The 20,638-nt window shown below is 54.6% G+C and overlaps 1 protein-coding gene across 2 annotated transcripts in view; it reads right to left on the bottom strand.

The window, feature by feature from the left end:
• Positions 1-1,905: 1,905 nt before the first annotated feature.
• The window catches only part of UBE3B (ubiquitin protein ligase E3B), a 61,387-nt gene continuing 42,654 nt past the window's right edge, over positions 1,906-20,638 (bottom strand). For both annotated transcript variants that reach the window (XM_039226646.1, XM_039226573.1), the window contains 9 exons: positions 16,434-16,610; positions 16,194-16,304; positions 13,771-13,908; positions 13,450-13,515; positions 11,594-11,652; positions 9,104-9,286; positions 8,520-8,631; positions 5,065-5,157; positions 1,906-4,061 (listed from right to left, as the gene is read on the bottom strand). In XM_039226646.1, coding sequence (XP_039082577.1) covers positions 3,870-4,061; positions 5,065-5,157; positions 8,520-8,631; positions 9,104-9,286; positions 11,594-11,652; positions 13,450-13,515; positions 13,771-13,908; positions 16,194-16,304; positions 16,434-16,610 — 1,131 coding nt within the window. In that variant the 3' untranslated portion in view covers positions 1,906-3,869. The remainder of the gene's footprint in view (positions 4,062-5,064; positions 5,158-8,519; positions 8,632-9,103; positions 9,287-11,593; positions 11,653-13,449; positions 13,516-13,770; positions 13,909-16,193; positions 16,305-16,433; positions 16,611-20,638) is intronic.

The following is a 20,638-nucleotide window of genomic DNA, read 5'->3' as shown; positions in this document are numbered from 1 at the left end:
GACCCAAGCACGGGCTTGCAACAAAGGCTAGCCCTCATGATGATGATGAGGCACAGGCGACTTCTTTCGGACTCCAAAAGTTGAAGACACCCTTGGGTCCTGGCTGGGCCCCCATGGGGGTGACTTCCCACCATCCTGCAGAAGTTCCAGAGGGAGATCGCAGACCACACTTCTCTGTATGATTTCCCACCGCCCTGCAGTGTCAGTCGGTGGCAGGCCCTGGAGGTTGGGCCAGGGCCTAATCGGCAGGTCACAGGCAGCCCCATTTCCTTCTAGTGCAAAGTGAGCAAATGTAGGAAGGGGACTGAAGTCTGTGGATTCGGTGCCAGGAGCTGAGTGGGCGGCGCAGCACGCATTGCTTCCTTTAATCCCTGTGGCCGCTGGAGGGGACATGGAGACTCTCGAGAGGCATGTGCAGAGGCTGGCCTGGGACGGAGCAGGAAGTGAGGGGTGCATGCATCCCTGTGGTCCCGAGCCCACGTTCCACTTCTCGGAACGGTGTGTCACACGAACCACTTTCCACAGTTTGCCAGCTGCTCTTAGCAACCTATGAGCTTTCCAGAAAGTAAGTCGAGGCCTAAGGGAGCCCTGGGTCTACGTGTTAACCAGCCTTAGAGATAACCTGTCTGTCCATGATCCTGTCACCTTTAGTAGTTTGACATCTGCTAAGTCAACAGGACAGAGAGGCTCATGGCTTTGCTGAGGTCAGAAACACTGCCCAGACCAGTCTTCCTCAAACTGTGTTCCATCTAAATACCCTTAGGCACTCACAAGTTCTGGCGGCGTTATTACGATGGTCTTCATTTAAGGGCACCTGGGTGGCTCAGTCGGTTGAGCGTCTGGCTTTTGGTTTTAGCTCGGGTCGTGATCCCAGGATTGTGGGATCAAGCCCCCGGTCAGGCTCTGTGCTGAGCGTGTAGCCTGTTTGGGATTCTTTCTCTCCTTCTGCCCTCCCTTTCTCACTCTTAAAAAAAAAATCATTTAAATAAATTAAAAAAAAACAACCACCACCTTTGTTTTGCTCAGTTATAAAAACTTTCTCTTTGCCATGATAACTTGTAATTAAAGGCCAAAATGTCACAGAATGAGGCACTGGAGTTTTGGGCGGGGTGTCCCACGCCGGACACTACTGATGTACCTGGGGAGCCTGGCAGCATTCTTTTCCTTTCACGCCACAAATGCTCCATGTGAGCAAAGCCGGCACACACGGATCTCCCTTGGGTGCTCAGGCATTCCGACTGTTGTAAAAGGGCCACCGGGCTTTCAAGACATCTTTCCTGAGTCCCTGGATTTCAAAGGGACCGGCCTCCCACTCAGACCCTCCACGGGCTCCAGGCCAGAGGAGGCAGTGAGAACTCACGGGAGGCCGGGGCCACCATGGATGAGCTGGGAAAATGGGCAGGTTTGATTGGGTTTTCTGCTCAAAATAATTCTGGGCCGAACAGAGGGAGACATGGCTGCGTGTGCAGCAAGGACGATCCATGGCGAGGGAGCGAAGCTGAATGGACCCAGATGTGGCTGTGAAGTCTGCCTTCATACGCTTGTGAATTGATGTGGATTATTTTCAGCGAAAACACATCTATCACTTGTATCCATTTGTGTGGAAGACACGTAATCCAGGGTGATGGCAGCCTCTGGGAGGTGGGTGCGAGGGCAAGGGCCTGGGTGGAGCAGAGCCGGCCTTCGCTTTATCTGATGTGTGCTACTTCTCAGAACAGTGCGGGAAGCAAACAGGACTCTGTCAACGGCTACTAACTCTACTTAGTGGGTGAGACTCGGGAGTCTGTCATATCCTTTGTACCTTCTTTCCACTGCGGGAGCCTACATGCCCTTTAAGCCCCATTGTGAGCGATCCAGGCACGTGGTTGAAAAGCGCTCCTTCAGATAAAAAGCAGAACACAGCCATCATGTGCTGAAGTACAAATTTAATAAAGCCTTTGATCACATTTTAATCCCTAGGTTATCTATGAAACCACACACACACACACAAAAATAAACGCCACAACTCTTTAGAGCCATCAAGAGCCATCGAGGTGTCAGTGAACACCAGCTATAAGGGTACAGGTTCGGGGTTTTAGTGCAACATTTCCAGCTGTTGAAGAGAACTCAAATGACATTACAAACTGCCCCTCCTCATCCAAAGAACACATGAAGTTGGTGTTGGTGCCTGGAGGCCACCCTCCCCCAGCCCCTCCCTGGTGGGTTCTCAGGCACTGAAGGCCGAGATGACACATCTCTGTGCAGGTAGGTGATCAGCTGCAGCGGAAACGCAGAAACCCGCTCAGTGCACACGCGTACTTGGAGGGCGGCGGCAGGAGAGTCGAGCTATTTAAAGTGGTAAATCCATAGAACTAGAGGTTACTAACGGATCTTAAATAATAAGAATAAATTCCTGTCTGTCTTTTGATTCCTTGCCGTCTTTCCACCAAAGGAAAACTCTGTTCTCCAGAAGCGCAGGGGCTTGGACCCAAGCAGGACGTGGCACCCAGCCGCGACCCTCTGATGGAGGCCACGGACACAGGTCTTGCCCGCTTTGCCACCAATATGCTGGAAGGCGCCCTGCTGCTTGGAAGAGAGCGGTCAGCCCTCAGCCGGCTCCGCAGGGCAGAGGAGGGGCCAGGCACTCCTGGCTTCTATCTTGGTGGTAGGGATGCGTGAGGAGCTTGACGAGGTGGGCGGGGGGATGGCTGTCGACACAGACCACAGACATGGTCTCTGTCTCAATTCCCTGGATCTAGTGAGGTTCTCATGACAAGGGGGATGGGGTGGCATAATGGGTGGAAGAGAAAATGAAGTAAAAAAAAAAAAACAACCCTAAAAACCCAACTCAGAGTTTCCTCAGCCGTTTGAGCCTCCGTCAGTGAAAGGGCTCCTGGTCCCCTGCGTTGAAGGTGGATGAGCGGCAAGATGCAAGTTTTTTGTGATGTTATCATCAATGGAGGAAGATCACTGCTGGGGCAGGCTGGGTAAGTCGGCTAGTATTTGCTGTTTCCGAGACAACAAGCAGGGCAAACCAGAGGGGGGAGGCAGCTGCCCCCTTCGGAATCAAGCAGACTTTGGGGAACAGCCAGCGCCGTCTGGAAACAGAACTGCTCTTAAGGGCCAAGGGTTTTTCTCCCCCCAAAGCCAGATGCCTAGGTGAGCGCACGAGACGGGGTGGAGCTGGTGGAGGCCTCCCCGGTGCTGAGGCCTGCTGAGTGCTCAGAGCATGTGTGGACGGGCCTGGCGCAGGGGGCGCTGCCGCTGTGTGGAAGGCGTGGTGTTGTGGCTGGGGTGGCGCCGCGGATTTCCTGGGCCCCACGGCCTCCCCAGCAGGCACCTCTGCCTCCCTGGGTGGTGGGTGGGCCTGGCGGGCTGCAGAGAGGCCACGGTGGATGCGAGGGGGGCAGGACTTTGTCGAGTGCATAGAGGCTTGGCGAGGCCTTACCTGAGTAGAGAGTTTTCAGCAACGGAAGGAGAGTGTCTCACCTGTAGCAGGCTTTGTACACTGGGCCTGTGTCATGAAAACCATTCTGGACCCTGGGAGTTCCTGGGACTCGTTCATGTGCAGCTCAAAGTCAGGGAAAGAAAAGACTCGCCAAAAAACCAAACCACCAGAAGAAGGCTCTGTGCAATCACAGGCCTCTGGAAAGCAGGAGAAAAGGACCAGCGCCGGCGGAGCTTGGAGGTTTATTCTCAACACCCTTCCCATCAGCGTCACCTGGGGAGTGCTATGGAGTTGTCACGTGCGTCCCAAGTTGTGGAGGCCACAGGGGCGTCTCATGGCTGTAGAAAGTGAGAGGTCGCCTGGCTGGGTCACATTCCCAGGCGCTGCGGCCCCTGGAGCCGGTGGCCTGGGGCCCGAGAGGCGGCCAGGGTGGACGCGGGTGCTAGGAGAGCTCGAAGCCCGTGTTCATGCTGACGGCGTAGCGCAGCTTCTCGCGGAGCACGCTCTTCCGGCTGTAGTTGGGCAGCTTGAGCAGGTTGAAGCAGGTGGAGGATGTGGGCAGGCGGCCGCCCGGCTCCCGCTTGCGGATGGTGAAGAAGCCGCGGAGGACGCTACCCAGGGTGTCCCCGGTGTCCTGCAAGCACAGACCACAGCCTTGGGGGGGCAGCCCCTGGTGCAGGAGCCTGGGCTCGTGCCAAAGCCGGCGACCCGGGAGAGGCTCCAGCTGGCCCCCCAGGGCTGAGCAGGGCGGCTGGGCGGTGAGTAGGCACGCTGCTGCCCGAGGCCAGCCCCCACACACGGCCCGACTGGCCCTGAGAGCTGAGCGGGCAGAGGCAGCGGGGGCGGCCCGGCCCTGCACGTGGACTTGGGGTCAGGCGCTGGGGGATGGGGCCTCCGGCTAGCACCTCGTCAATTTCACATGGCCAGAAAACCACAGAAACACTCGAGGGACAAAAACACGTGTAATGCAGCCAACGTTGCCTGCCGCCGGCGCGGTGGCCCAGGGCAGACTGTAAGTGGGGGCAGCTCCTTAAGTAAGGGGACTGAAGGTCATTTCGTGCCTCACGAGGGACCTGGAGCCCAGACCGCAGCACCCTGAAGGGCGGCTGCGCTCAGGGGCTACTGGGTTTTGCGGGTGGGGAGGGGAGGAGACGGGTGAGAGTTTTAACACTGACTGCTGGCAGCTACTCGAGCGCCCCTTCCCCAGAGCATGATAACCCCCAGGCATTGGCTCTCCGTCACAGGTGAGGGGAGGAAGCGGCTTGCTGGGCATGCATGGCTGGCATTCAGGCTTGTGCTGCCCCATTCCTAAGCCGCTGTCCCTACCCCTCGCCCCCAATGCCCCTCACGCCCAGAGTCCAGGCCCGGCCAGCAGCTACCAAAACCGCCCCCGGGTACTTTTTCCCCGAGGGAGTAACGAGAGCTCAGGCCCCAGAGCAGGCCGGGTCTGAGGGCATCCTCTGGGGGCTGGACTGCTCTCTGGGCAAGAGGGCTGTGGAATCTTCTCGCGTGGCTCCAAGGAGTCGCGCTGTCTGCCCCGTGGACATGGACTGGGTTAAGGCTCCGGCCGGTGGGCACGGCCGACAACAACCAAGGGGAGGGGGGCGACTCTCCCCGCACCCCCTCAGCAGTGATACCTGATCGTCTGACACTTCGACACAGCGGATGGAAAAAGGAGGCTTGAGGTAGGCGAATCCCAGGAGCGGGGGCCTGGAGCAGCTGGTCACAAACTGCAACACAAGGCAGGATGGGGGACAGAGTGGGGCTCTCACTCCCTCATAAATAGGCCCCTGACAGGCGAGCTGCGCTTTTCTGCTTTCTCTGGTCCCAGTCCCGGTAACTGGCTACCAGCAGGGTGACAGAGAGTGCATTTGGTCCAAGAGCCGGTACACATCTCACATCTCTCTTAAGGGTGCTGCTCTCGAAGGTGAATACCCATGAAAGGCACACTAGTGGCTGTGACCCAGCATCAACCCCATTACCGGGTGGAGAACGTGTAGCTGAAGAGTTCAGCAACAACACAAACCCCCCCACAGGACTGACCTCCGGTGGGTCCAACACACCAGCCGTTGCTTACACGGACACCGTGCAAAGGGAGCACTTAGTGCCTACTAAGCGCGGCACAGGAGAGGGAGGCCCTGCTCCCCCCCACACCTGGCCTCCTGCTCAGCTTCCTGGCCACACAGGCGAGGGTGTGCGGGTGCGCTCACCTAAGGCCCTGGCCTCCAGCTTTACAGACCAACCTCTGTAAGCCTGGCTGCGGGTCCCCTCTCTCACAGATCAACCTGCTCTCAGCATGAAGAAAAAACTCAGGCCTCGAGGGCCAGCGAGGCTGAGGGACAGACCAGCACTGGAAACGGGGCCTGCGGGCAGCAGGTGGCAGCACCCGTGTCAGCGCCCCCCACCCCCCCCGCGTGCTAGCTCAAGTCTGGACAGAGGACTCGGGGCAACCTGGAAACCCACAGGATAGACCTGCAGGGGGAAGTCCTATGAAACCATTTGCTTTTCAAAATTCAATGTCAGCTAAACATGCTCTCCCTTCTTCAGGGGAAGTGTGGACCCGCTACTAGGACACCAAGCTGTGCTTCCGGACGCTGCGGCAAGCCAGTGTCTGAGGGCCTGGGAGCCTGGCCGCGTCTAATCACTCCGTGCAGGCTGGGGCGCTTGCTCTGTGTCGAGGAGGCACCTGGGAGAGCCTGTGCCACCCCGGTTCGGGCTGCTCGGACCTGCTGCAAGACGGGGCTGCTCAATGCACTGAGCGGGCGTTCACCCCCCGGGGCAGGAGGAGGAGGAACAGGGGCCTGGGAAGCTGCCACCTGCCACCTACGTCTAGGGAAGGCAGAGTCCCATCCGCTCCGCTGCTACAACTATTGCGCCTTTCACCTGACTCCGTGGCCCGTCTATGGAAAAGGGAGGCCCCACAAGCAGGCACGGCAGGCCTGGCAACAGGCTATCAGGAGACACACACACGCCTGCTGTGTGGGACAGCGGCTGCTTGCGCTTGTCACACTGGTTCTCTCTTTCTGGGAGAGGCAGGGCGAGCGGCTTTACGGGTCGGCAGAGTGTTTTGCCTACAGGAAGCACTGCTGGAAAAACTGATCGATTTTCTTGAGAATCCCCTTCTGGAATGAGGTCCACCTGCCTACCCCAAGGCCCTTGAAACCTGCAGGGATAACCAGGCCCTTTCTGTAACCTGCCAGAGGGGGCCTCCTTGACGGGAACAAACTCTCCTCACAGCGACAAAGCAAGGAGGAAGAAAACCCACTGCCATTTCAATTGGTGGAGATACTGTCCTTGCTGCTTCAACAACTGGGGCCACTTGAGAAACCAAACGTCCAAAGGAGGTTATTTTAAGGCACTTAAATTCATCCCCAGAATATGACAAAATCTTCGTGACAAAATACCAAACAGAAGACCAGATGACAAAGTGATGATTCCATTTTTATAAAAACACATGGATATATAACACACACACACAGACAAGTAAATATCATCCAGTGTCCTGCAAAGCACTTTGCTGATGTCAGTAACAGGGAACCACATGGTGGCATCGAGGAAATGCTTTGAATGTTTACAACGTCAAAGACAGCAGTATAAGGGCACTGGTTCACGTTAGCCACTCTGCAAAAACATACATTGTTATCAGCCTCCTCAGCCGTATGTGTTTTTTAAAAAAAATAGTTATTTTGAGAGAGGGTGTGTGCGAACGGGGGAGAGGTGCCGGAGTCCCGCTCTGACCGGGTCCAGGGGCCCCTGAAAGATGGATGGTGTCGGTGAGGGAGGGTGAGAGAGGCATGAGATTCTTTCTGGTCACCAGCCAGGCCTCTCCGCACTGTCTGAGACTCAACTTTATTTTATGATTTAGCGTTTGGGGGAAGGCACAGAAGTGGCATTCTGATGATAAATCCTTTTATCAGTAAAAACTTTCCAGAACGCTGATATGTAAAAGGTATGGGGAACAGCTCAGAGGTGACATTAGCATAATAAAGGCAAAAGTTAGCTCTTTGTGAGCAGGGGTCAATAGCCTGTTTATCGCGTAATGGGAGGTATTAAGAAAACCGGATCTTTCAGGAATTCACTGTTGCTCCCATAACCACAAAAGAAGTTCCCACAGTAAGTTCCTTTATCAGCATATCAAGACCAGAATGCTCACTCCTATACCAATCAACAAGGTGCCCTGGGGGTTCGTACTCAAGCAGTAACAATTGGGTGGGGGTGGATATCGGTTGCCATCTGACCCCGTAAGAGTCCATGCTACTTACCTTAACCTCACAAGGAGTTCTTTCTCAACTTATGAGTTCAGAAACAGCTCCCAACAGAAAGGGGCAGAGAAAGAAGGAGGGAGAGAATCCCAAGCAGGCTCCGCGCTAAGCACAGAGCCCAACTCAGAGCTCGATGCCGTGAACTGTGAGATCATGACTTGAGCCAACGTCAAAAGTCAGATGGCCAACTGATGGAGGCACCCAGGCGCCCCTCATCCATGTGTTTTATTGGACACTGTGTGTGTGTGACACTGCACATGTCTCATTATTGAGAAAAAGGGTGCGCAGAGGCAGTCCCTGGAGTAGGAATGGAGACTGTTAAAAAGCTTGCTTGTCTGGGGGGCGCCTGGCTGGCTCAGTGAGTGGAGAGTGTGACTCTTGATCTTGTGGTTGTAAGTTTGAGCCCCACGTTGGGTGTAGAGATTACTTTAAAAAAAAATCTTTAAGAAAAAGTTTGCTTATCTGTATTTTAAGGTCATCAACACCGTTGGCTTCTATAGGGAAGAAAGGAGACAATGGGCAAGGCCAGCGCCCACGGAGGGAAAGACGGAGGGAAAGACGGGGTGTGGAGCCCAGCTGGCAGGGCCCGACAGGCATGTCTCTGCAGAGGGTGTGCAGCAGGTCCTGGCCCACCTGACTCAGCCTTGCCTCGGGGCTGTCTTATCACTACTGGACTTACCAAGGAGGCCAGCCTATGCTAGACGATATGCTGATAAAACGAGGTCCTTCTGACAATTTTATTTTTTTTTCCAGTGTAAATTACCGTGTAAAGAGGTCTCTAGGTCTAGGAGAAGATCTATGAATGCACGTGTAGGGAACATACAAAATACCTTCAGAAACATGGCTCTCTCGTCGGGCGTGAAGTCAGAGGCCAGAATATCCCAGAGCCAGAGGATGACCCTGTGACTCCCGTGGAAACCACCGTAGTACACCGTGTGCCTCCTGAAAACAGTCCAGACAGTGGGCTTAGCCACGCATTCCCATGGGCACTCACAGACATGGGCAGGGACAGGATTCAGACAAATGGCCCAGCACACCGGGGCAGGCCCGGGTGAAGACCGAAGTCCGTGTCTTCATAACCCATGTCCCCGGAAGCGAGGAGGGTGGGGAGCTCGCACCGGCTCCGCAGCCCCTAGCATCCTGCCAGGCCATCCCCCCAGGGCCCTGGAGAGCTGGCGGCCCTAAGACCTCCTCAGGCCCCACACCAACTTCACGGTCTCCAGACAGACAAGTGGCTGAGCTTGTCTCAGCTTGTCTCACTCCAGGGTGATTCACCCTTGACCAGGGAGGAGTGCACTTGGAGGTGGCTCTGGAAACAGCTCTCTGCAAGGAGCCCAGCAAAGGGGCAGAGCTTGCTTTCCAGGAGGCCCATGATTTCACCTCTCCCCGCCCCCCCCACCTCCTTGCTCCTTACTTTAAATCTTCCAGATCAATCTCAGCATTGTCGCCGGAGATGAGACGCTGCAGCTCAGGGGTTGAGAACATCCGGGTCCACTCAGGCTTGATAATGGAACGGAACCCGCTAATGAGGGCGGCTGTCTGGTTCTTGATCTGAGTGTGCATTCGAAAATGGGCCATCAGGTGGATGTAGCTAATCCTGTGGCCGACAAGAGAAAACGGTGGGAATTAAAGGGCCGGGGTGGGCTGTTACCAAGGGAATGAAAGAGGAGTCCAGTCAGTTCTGAACCATTTCACAAAAACACAAGTGGCTCCTGGCGTCTCACCAGAACAATCGTGAGGACCATGATGACGGAAGTGACTCTCCTGCGTGCCACTGCGTATGCGCTGTGCGTTCGAGCGCATCATCTCACTCCTTCCCTCGGACCAGTGGGTCATACATTGGGGGACACCCCACTGTACCGAGAATTCAAGTGAGACCTTCTCCAGCTGAGGACATGCCCCTTCTTGGTACCAGCTAAGATATAGTTCAGTCCTCACAGAAGCTTTAAAGCAGAGAACGGGTTTCATGAAGGAATCTCAGTCAAAGCCTTGCTAATCTGGACCAAGACTCTCAGCCCTGAAGAGGTCAGCCTGCGAAAAGTTGTAACCAAATGCAGTTGGCTTACAGGTAGGATGGACGGCGGTCAGAGCACGAACAACGGCTCTGAGTGGATGGACTTCTGGTTCTGTTTTTATGAGCACGGTGACCTCTACAACACCGTAAAACCGTGCAACTCTTTCGAACGGGTTAAATCCAGGCTTGCTACCATCGCTGGTTTCTCAGCAAACCATTTACTCAGAGGCGAAACAACCTGAGGCCAGCCTGAGTACAACCCTCAAAAGCCCAGATTAGCACAGTCCAAAGAAAAAGTTCATCCCACGATGTTCAGATTTGAGTTACTGACCTTGAAGATGGGACTGTTTAAACCAGGAGAAGACTCACACCCTAATACACTTCAGTAAGGTGTTTCCATCATTGTTAGCCTTCCCTGAACTCTTTGAAGCTGGTTCCCGATGTTCCATTTTACCGAAAGAGAAGGGCTGTGGGGGAATTTCCCATTTTACCTCCCCAGCCCCCAGAAAGTGCAAGATCAAACGTCACCCCAAAGCAGGGCAGCGCTGGCGTTCCCAGGCCTGTGAAAGCCGTCCGTAGAACCAGCTTCCCCGGCCCTTGTACTGAGCTTGGGCGCTAAGAACGCAAGAGGGTTTGTGAGGTGGCGTCCTGCACAGCTCTCCGGGCAGGACGGGGCCTTCACGCCAACACAGGCTGCCCTGGCCCGCTGCCTCTGGCTGCGTGGCCCGCCGCTCCCACCATCGGCCCCGTGCCGTGACGCCTGGCCCAACGCGGCCACTCTGAGGGTGGTGGGCTCTGTGTGACCTGTCACACATCTGGCGGTGGTGATGCTCGCTGCTCCCATTTATCGAGGCCTCGCTTTGAGCCACACACCCTGAAAGGTAGGTTATGTGCGCTGGTTCACGTGAAGCTGTCCAAAGGGACACCCTCAGGCAGTGCCTCCCAGCCACAGCTCCCTGGGCTTTCCCCAACTGTCCAACTGATGCCCTGTGGCTGGGAGTCAAAACTGCTGTCTTTCGGTCATGATGGATACGAGGTCTGCTCTTCTAAATAAAAGCTCTCCAAGCATGCAGAATGACCCACCCACCCGACCCAGGAGGGACATGCTGCTCGGGAACACTGGGCTGTGACGTGCATCTGATCCAAATGACTCACCGGGTGGGACTGAACTCTAACTTGTCACTGGGAGACTGATGCTCAGATTAACAGTTCAGAGGCTCCGCGGAGCCTGGCGGCAGGAGAAGATTGATAGATTGACAAAAGGGCCAATATCTACTCACCGTGCCAGGTTCTACTGTTTTAATTAGGGGAGAATAGTGCGGGTGGAGACAGTGCACTGAGGAGTTTTGCTTCCAGGGACCAAAGAGGTTGACATTTATGATAGATTTCTAAAAGCCTGTTATCTGTGACAATAGCTGCTGGGCCTCGGAGTCTCCCTGCGTCTGAGGACCTGTCTGTGGCATTTGAATTCATCACCATGTCTTCTCAAGAACAGCGTTTTATACAACTGCCACATGCTATCATTCCAAAATGATCTGCCCCTCCAAGGTGTCTTTCCGCCTCCGTGCCTTCTGGGTTTAGGACTACGTGCCTGAGTGGCTCAGAACCCATTTGTCTGCATCTCAAGCTGTCATTAAATTCCTAGGAACACCGCGGCCTGGGTGCCTCTGACCTTAGATGCGCTTCTGCAAAAAATAAATTGTCAATTCTTATTTTGCAAATCGAATTTAATACAATTTTGCCCTCTGAACTGTAACCGGTAAATTCCATGATGATATTTATGGCCTCTTTCTACTTCGATCTATCTTAATAAATTCTCCAAGTGAGCCCGGAAAGCCAGAATGAAGTCTTTTTGAGTGGTGACCTTAAAAATCTAATTGGTATACTCACTTATTTGCATTCGTGACTGGCGTGGTCTTCCCTCCGGGAGTCAGTTCATGGCAAACAAGCTGGGGGAGAAGATGGGGAGCAGTGACTCGAGAGAGTTCTAGCGGGGAAATAAAGCTTTCTTAAGATGAGAGGGCCCGACACCAACGTCCCTAATAATGACAGACTCGAGATGGGACACGTTTGGGAACAATCATCTTCACAAAAAGCCAGGGCTTCAATAGCGACAAGCAGACCCTGCATGATCAATATGGAAAGTGTCTTCTCATCCAATCTGCCTTCAAATGCTTGTGTTAAGGCTTCACGATGTCATGGAGGAGACCGTGTGAGCATTTAGGGGCAAAGAGGATGGTTACATACGTGTTGGTGCAACCACCCCCCAGAATGTCGCACAGCTATTAAAAATATGATGAAAATGTGTATTTGTGGAGCAGGTGGGGAAAAAAAAAGATTATATAATAACATGCATGGTGTGGTATCATTTCTACAAAAAAAAAAAAAAAAAAATTATAGGGGCACCTGGCTGGCTCTGTAGGAAGAGCATGCGACTCTTGATCTCAGGATTGAGTTCGAGGCCCATACTAGGTGCAGAGATTAAACAGAACTGTAAAAATTACGTACGGGCCCAGGGAGAAAAGTCTAGAAAAACACAGACCTCACATTAACAGTGGTGTTCTCCTGGCACTGGCATTAGAGGGGGTTACATTTTCGTCTTTGTGCTCATATTACAGCTGGCTCTGTGGTTGGCAGTTTGCATTACTTTTACCCTCGAGAGAAAACTGTCAGGAGGAAGGCTCAAAATCTGATTACAGATTTGAAATCCATAGAATCAAGCGTTCTCCTCAACCTCGGGAACTTCTGGGGTCACTTGAAAATCACAGAATGCATAGTTTTAAAGCTGATTTTAACAGGAATTCTATTAACGTAATTCCCTAGGTCTCTAACGATGAAAAAAGGAAGCATGGTGTACCCTAGGCCCTCTGTGGCTGACACCTCGGGCAACCAGAGAATTTTAAAGCTGGAAGGGCCTCTGGACAACCACCCAGCCTGGGGTTTCCCAGAAGGGGCTCCAGGGAAAGGCTATCTGTGAGCTACCACTGGAGGATGGCTCTCTCTTCCCCTGGGAAGAGTTCTGGGGCCCAGCAAGCCGGGGAAGGTGGAGGCCAGCACAGCTCAGTAGGTTTCTCCCTCACAGGCCAGTGGGGCCTCGGGAAGTCTAAGTGGCTGCTCTGAGGTGATGCAGGCACAGCTCTAGGAAGCCAGCTCGGCACCATGAAGCCCATGGTCCGGGCACAGAGGCTCACATAGATGTCCCCTGGGATGTAACTGGAGGGCAATGAGGGTGCTTCAGGGAAAAGCCAAAAGGAAAACTCTGGGAGCAAACTCTTCTGCTGGCACGGTTTCTAGGGTCTTTTCCTCCTGCCCTGCTCTATGACGAGCATGAGCTAGGACTGGATTCTGTCCGAGGAACCTCCTCTCGGGTGGCTTCTTCCCCTCTTCAAGCCACAAGCCTCGGTGTGTGGCAGCTAATCCTCACCACGGTAACGAAAAGCAGTGTTCCCGATGGGGAATTAGAGCTTCCATCAGGAATGGCCCAAAGTGCGAACTAATGGGCAAATCTCCGTGGGCAGCAGTCCCAGGGTCAAGCAGGCAAAGGCCAGGTCAACTGAGAACGGAAGGGGGAGCACCCTCCTTGCTGGCGAGGAGGGAGAAGGGGGATGGGCGAGGGAGCCTGGGACCAGAGAACGGACAGCCTGGGTTTGTGGACCTTCTCCTGGGGACAGTGTGAAGTGGTGGGCCGGTCTCAGGAAGCTGGTGGAGGGTGGCGAAGAACTGCTCAGCCCTCGAGGCCGACCTACCTGGCCCATGACGTCCTCATCGTACGACAGAGTCAGGCCCAGGTCAGCGATGTCGCCTTCGTAGCGCTAATGCAACAGAGAAGGGGCAGGTGTTGGGACCCAGGAGGGCTAGATCCTTGAAGGCTTGAACACTTCCCCTCCTACCCTCACCGTGAGGAAGGGGGCAGAAGCCCTAGCAGGGGACGTGGGGGCCTGTAGTGGCTACAGAGCGGCCCCTGGACCACAGCAGGAAGTCGCCTTCCACCGCCTGAGAACCCTGGGCCTCAGGCTCACTGAGTTCACACCGGCCTGCAGCCAGGCCCTCTGCCAAGCCCCACTGACCTTGATAGAAGTGAGGTTTTTGTAGAACTCGGAGTCCAGTGAAGGCAGCTCGTCCACGGAGCTGTAGAAGACGCTGTGGTGGTGCCCAAGCAGCTGGCTCAGGAAGAAGGACGCGAAGGGCACGTCTACCACAATTCCCTGCAAGAGCGAAGACAGAGGCTTGCCCATCTGCCACACACGATTCCATTGCAGCGACCTTGTTGGGCTGGCCTGGGCCGCAGCGGGGCTCTGGGTATGCCAGGGAGACCTCTAGACACGGCCTCGACTCTCACTGTGGATCAGCACCTCTTGCCTCTTCGACCAGATGCCTCTGGGGGACGTCACAGTGCAGCAGATAGGGACACAGGCCTTGGAGCTGTACCACTCAGGGAGCAAATCCCAGCTGCTCTGCTGCCTGGCTGCGGGGACATGGGCTTGCTCACCTGTGAATGGGGACCTCCCTGGTTTAAGGATTAAATGAGTAGGGTGGGGAGGAGCGCAGAGCACGGCTCCCACCTGGAGGCAGGGCAGGGGAAGCCTCTGGGAGAAAGATCTATCCAAGTGAGTCCTACGGAGCACAAAGTCTCTTGCACAAGGCCCCCGGGTGTGTTCTGGGAAGAGGACACAGAACTCCCAGGGCACAGCAGTGTTCAAGGGGGGAAAGGTGAGGGGTGAGGCCAGAGAGGAGGTGGGGCCTGATAAGGAGAGGCCTCTGGAGCCTGGACTCTGCCCCGAGGGCAGTCGGGACCCCCAGGAGGGCTTGGAGCAGGGTTGCACTTGACATGGGGAGTGGACCAGAGGCAGAAAATAAGAGGTGGGGATACAGCAAGGGAATGTGTGGTACGCTGCGGAGAATGGGCAGATTGTTCTAGGTGGAGAGAAGAGGGTGGATGGGAGAGATTTAGAAGGGACGGGGCTCAGCCCTGGTGATGGCGTCACTCGGAGGGTTGTGAGGGTAGCAGGAGTTCACACACACTGCTCCTCCCCATGGACTCGGCATGACCTAATTTCTCTCTGTGCCGTTACTGCTGGAGACGGAGACACACGCTGCGTGGAGGGAACAGGGAGCACGTTCCCAGAAGCCACAAAGCCATGTTTCTCAGCTGGTCTGACTCTTCTGGGGCACAGCGCAGCTTCGTGTTTAAAAGGGGAGACATGGCATAGGGCCAGACACATGCTCATGGGATTTTTTCTTTAAATGGGAATCTACTGAGAAATGGGGGGATCAGAAATGGGGGGATCAGAGAAGGAGTCCAGGACCCCCAACCAGCCCAGGGCACCTAACCGCACCACAGTCAGGGACCAGGGCCGTGGATGGAGGCTGTTGACACAGAGCGAATAAGTCTGCTAGGCCTGTCACAGGGCCTCTCTCCCTCCCTGTGCCCCAGCCAGAGGCTCTGCCTTCGGAGGGCCCCCTGGCTTCCTGGGGTTTGTGTTGGAGTGAGAGGGGGGATGCTGTACAGGCAGCTTGGGAGCTCACGTGAAGGCTGCGAGAATGGCAGCCCCAGGGAGCTGCCGCAGCTTGACTTCTGGCCTGGGGAGGAGGACCTGAAGGGCAGGACCTAAGTGCTCCCTGGCTGGGCTCACGGCAGACAGGGACCGGGACCTGTGGGGGCCTCGCCTGGAGCCCGCACAAGCCCACGCCACCCTGACCCCACGGGACCGAGGAGCCAGGCAGCACAGGTGTTCTACCTATAATAGCTCATTTAACCATCTGCAGCCAGCCAACAACGTGGCTTTTCTTACCCCTACTTTTTATGATGAGAACAAGGGCCTACAGAAATAAAAGCGGGGCGCCTGGGTAGCTCAGATGGTTGAGTGTCTGACTCTTGACATCAGCTCAGCTCATGATCCCAGAGTCACGGGGTTGAGCCCTAAATCGGGCTCTGTGCTGAGCGTGGAGCCTAAAAATCTCTATCCCCCGCCCCTCTCCCTTGCTTGTGCTCTCTCTTAAAAAAAAAAAAAGGAAAGTAAAGCAACTTGCATGTGCAAGTCACAGAGCTAGCCAGGGAAGATGGGTCTCAGCCAGGAGGTGTGGACTCCGTCCTGCTGTCCGTAGGCACCACCTGACCCCTGGGGCTGGCTCTGAAGCACTCACTCTGAAAAGAACAGATTTACAAAGAGCCCTAACAATGATCACACCCCACAAAATGCTATCCTCCTACAACTGGGACCAGGCCGGCTGGAGTTTGAAGTTGGGTTCTACGGATTAACCTCCACCGAGACTCTGGACGAGTGTCTGGATGCCTCAGTTCTGTCACCTGCAGGTAAATGGGACAGCAGCCGCAGCGCAGCACTGGCCAGAGGATGAAATGACATTCTACCCTCTTTCTGGGACTCCATCCTAATGACAGGCCCCTCATGTGGCTAGGCCCGGCCACCAGCACGCACAAAGCCCAAGGGGCTTGTTTTCCCTTCCGGGCAACGCCCCTGAACGGGCCTACCTCATACACCGCCTTCCCTAGCATCTTGCCCACGAACTCGAAAAGCTGCAGGTAGTTCTCATGAATGTAGGAAGTGGGTGAAGGGTACAGCCTCTCGTCCCCGCTGGTCGTCTGCGAGGAAGAACGGAGAGAGAGGCACGGAGGTTAAATGCCTCGTAACGAGGAAGCCCAGCCCTTCACTTCTCGTTTGTCACTGAGACCCTGACTGCTGTCAGCCCCGCTCCCGCTGCCCTTGAATACCTTGAAGAGATTGAGTGCTGGGTCGAACACCCTCTTGATGATTTCCTCCAAGAACTCCTTGAAAACACCGTCCTGGTCGATGCCGGCCTCATCCACCCCGAGGTCATTGACGAACTTCACGCGGATGACCCCCTTCATGGCGTGCTGGGACAGCTGTCGGAGCTGCTCGTAGCCATCCTGCCGAGGCCAGAATTGCAGCTGTCAGGAGCGGGAGGTCGCCAAGGCCCCGCTCCCGAGTGTGGCCCGCCCGGAGGGACTATTAAACAGTTAGGCCGTGGGGGGGGTGGGGGGGTGGGATGCGCAGGTCTCACCTGCTTTTAAACGAACTTGTTAAAAGGAAAACTCATTTTGGAGATGTGCCACTATTGCTCTGTGGCAAGGGAGGCTGTCCCTGAGATGATGCCGGGCACCGAGATGCGGAAACCAGGCAAGGTGAGTTGATACACTCCTGGCTGTCCCACAAAGGATGCAAGAAACTGGGACAAGATCCCACCCTATTTTAATGCAAAGAGTAGCTGATTTAGCTCATGGTAAAAAATCAACCAGTGACAACCAACAGAATGGGAAAAGATAGTTGCAAATGACATATCAGATAAAGGGTTAATATCCAGAATCTATAAGGAATTCACCAAACTCCACACCTGAAAAACAAATAATCCAGTGAAGAAATGGGCAGAAGATATGAACAGACACTTCTCCAAAGAGGACATCCAGATGGCCAACAGACACATGAAACGCATCCCTCCTCATCAGGGCAATACAAATCAAAACCACACTGAGATACCACCTCACGCCAGTCAGAGTGGCTAAAATGAGCAAATCGGAGAACTCTAGATGCTGGCGAGGATGTGGAGAAACGGGCACCCTCCTACACTGTTGGTGGGAATGGAAACTGGTACAGCCCCTCTGGAAAACAGTGTGGAGGTTCCTCAGGAAACTAACAATAGAACTCCCCTAGGACCCAGCAATAGCACTGCTAGGAATTTACCCAAGGGATACAGAAATGCTGAGGCATAGGAGCACATGTACCCCAATGTTCATAGCAGCACTCTCCACAATAGCTAAAACATGGAAAGAGCCTAAGTGTCCATCAACGGGCGAATGGATCAAGAAGATGTGGTTTACCTATACCATGGAATACTACATGGCAATGAGAAACGATGAAATCTGGCCATGTGTAGCAACATGGATGGACCTTGAGGGTGTTATGGTGAGCGAAATAAGTCAGGCAGAGAAGGACAAATATCATACGTTTGCACGTATAGGAGGATTAGGAGGAACTTGACGGAGGAACAAGGGGGAGAAGAAGGGCGGAAATGGTGGGGGAAAGGGAGAGAGGCAAACCAGGAGAGACTCTTGAATGCTGACAAAAACTGAGGACTGATGGATGTGGGGGGGAGGGGGGATGGGCACGGAGGAGGGCACTTGTGGGGATGAGCACTGGGTGTTATGTGGAAACTAATTTGACAATAAACTATTTGTATAAAAAAAAAAAAAAGAAACTTGAAAAAAAAAATCAACCAGTGAAACTCACAGACTGCCACAAGGTGAAAAGTTAAATACCCCCCCCCCAACCCCCGCCACTGCTCAACTCCTGATATCTTTCCCCAGATCACAAAAGGGCTGGTGAGTCAGGCTGAGGAATTTAGGTTCTATGCTGAGGGCACTAGGGAGCCACAGAAGAGTCCAGGCAGGGAGCGACGTGGCTGGCTTTCCCAGAAAGATCGTTGTTGGTGGCACAGCAGCCGATGGAGGGGACGAGGGTGTGGGATTGGTAGGCGGGGGCAGTGGAGAGAAGGCTGCAGCCAGCCCTCAAGGCATGTAGCCTCTGGTGCGCCTCCCCATGCAGACCTCGAGGACACGACTTTTGAGTTCTTGTAATCATCCTGTTTCGTCTGCCTCTTGATTCTAATGTGTCACGGTCTCCCAGGTTCCTGGCATGTGGACGCTGATAGGCGCTCAGGCGTTCGGTTCAGAGCAGTGACTGTCAGAAGCAGTGAGCAGGACAGTGGCCGTGGAAGAGTCTTCTGTTCCAACACGAGGCCCCGTCATAGGGGAGAAACCGAGTTCTTCAGATCCTGTCGCGTAAGGTACAAATCAACTGCAACGTCCCTACTGAGGCTGCCCCGTGGGTCTCCCTCTCAGGCATGACCACGGTGCCGTCAGACATTCTGCTAACATGAGACGGAGCATCTCGACGGCGCCCACCTGTCTGCCAGTCCGGCCCCTTGACACAAAGCACGCCAGGCCAGAACGGTAGGACCTGCTTTGGGAAAGCCTTGGCGCCTTCCTGCTGATGACATTTGTCTAGCAATGCAGAGGGCTGTCCCAAGTCTCTCTGGAAGGCAGAGGACCACGGTTTTGGGTGCACAGGCCTGAGAAGTACTCTGTATGCATTTGGGAGTTTGAAAACCATGAAGTTAGTTGCAAAGAAGTGGGAAACAGGAAGTCACTGGGCGGCGCCAGCGGCAGCGTTTAAACCGCCCAGTCTCCATTTAAGATCACTATCTTGGCACTGGCTTGGGGATGGGGGGAGAATTCCAGCATCTTCTTGCTTGCTTGCAGGATTTCCTCTGATTAAACGAGATGGTGTTCTGTGCAAGCACTTAGCACACAGCTGAACACATGGGAGGCACTTAAGGAATGCTAGTTGGAGTCAAATCTTATTTTTATTTTTAATTTATTATTGATCGATTGAGAGGGGTGGGGCGCAAGAGGCAGAGAGAGAGGAAGAGAATCCCAAGCAGGCTCTGTGCTGTCAGGTGACGTGGGGCTCGACCTCACAAACTGTGAGATCATGACCTGAGCTGAAATCAAGAGTTGGACACTTAACCAACTGAGCCCCCGAGCGCCCCTCAGTTCTTCTTCAGCCCCACGTTGGCCTTTTCTCTGAGGAGCTGTAGTGAGAGCTTTGGCAGCTGCCTCTGACATAACTGCCGGCTGCACTCCACAGCCTCTGGGAGCTGACGGCATCGCCCATGGACTCTGTCTACATCTGTCCTTCCTTCTGGAAGGCGGGTGGGAGAATGGCGTTCCTCTTCTCTACTGCGTCTCAAAGACCCTGACCTGGGAGAGAGCTGGCTCCCAGGCGCGGCTCTCCCACGACACCTGAGTGAAGCTGACTGCGAATCTTCGCCTCTCTGGCCTCAGGTCCGCCTTTGAACAGAGTGGGGGACAGGGCTGGGCCGAGTGTGGTTAAGCGTCACCCTGGTTCCGAGAGGCTAGGGTCCCAGCCCCAGTTCACCCTGTGTGAGGGGACACCTTCCTGCAAGGCTTGAGACTAACACCAGGAAGCGGAGTGCTGAGCCGCCTGTACCTTCAGTACAAACCACAGAAGAGGGAACAGAATAAAAGCCCAGGGTATCATAGGAGCGGCTGACATCAGTTTTGTGATGCCCCCTTGTGTCCGAATCGGGCAAATGCCGCCGCGCTCTCCAGTTCTGACAACTGAGTCACCAGGTAAGGAGAATGATTAGGGTTCTGGCACGTACGACCCTCTCCCTTCCCAATTCCATACAACAGCGATCAGGTTCATGACGAGACAGACTCTAACGGGACGTGGAAAGGAAAGTGGACTTGGCCTAAAACCTGAGACAGCCACCCTCCTCTGACACCGATGGCTGTGTTAGAAAGCAGGCCCAGGGTCACGGGGCGCCAGGTGACCCTCCCATACGGAGGGACGCCTGAGGGAGTCGGGGATTCCATCACTCTCAGGACACCCCGGGTCTACAAGCCCAGCCTTCCCAGCAGGGCCGAACACATCTGAGGGTGACTGGGGATGATAAGGGACGGGGAGGAGCGTCCAGGTCTGAATGACGAAAGTGCCGCAGAAGGGAGGTTCCAAACCCACTGGGGCTCTTTCTTCTTGGAGTCAAAGCAAAGCTTGCAAACTGGTGGCCCACAAGTTGAATTTAATGGGAAGACAGCTATTATCTAGCCTTCCAGGCACATTACAAAATTCCATCAGCTCACAGCACAAAAGCTCGGGGATCTCATACATACAAACTCCCACATTTTGGCCTACTCCAAAACACCCAGAGCATAGCGGAGCCTAAATCGCTGCATGGAAGTAGTCAGGTGGAACTGAGTGGAGGTGGTCTCTTTTAGGGGGGCATGTGCTCCCCCTGCCCACCCCTCTCTACTGCTTGAGGGCACTCAGGCTGGATGCCATGTGTCATCCATACACTCATTAGTGGGGCTCGTTT

This window comes from Hyaena hyaena, unplaced genomic scaffold, assembly GCF_003009895.1.
Source record: "Hyaena hyaena isolate Hyena2069 unplaced genomic scaffold, ASM300989v1 scaffold_0, whole genome shotgun sequence".
Taxonomy (NCBI): Eukaryota; Metazoa; Chordata; class Mammalia; order Carnivora; family Hyaenidae; genus Hyaena; species Hyaena hyaena.
This window is presented reverse-complemented; position numbering and strand designations above follow the sequence as displayed.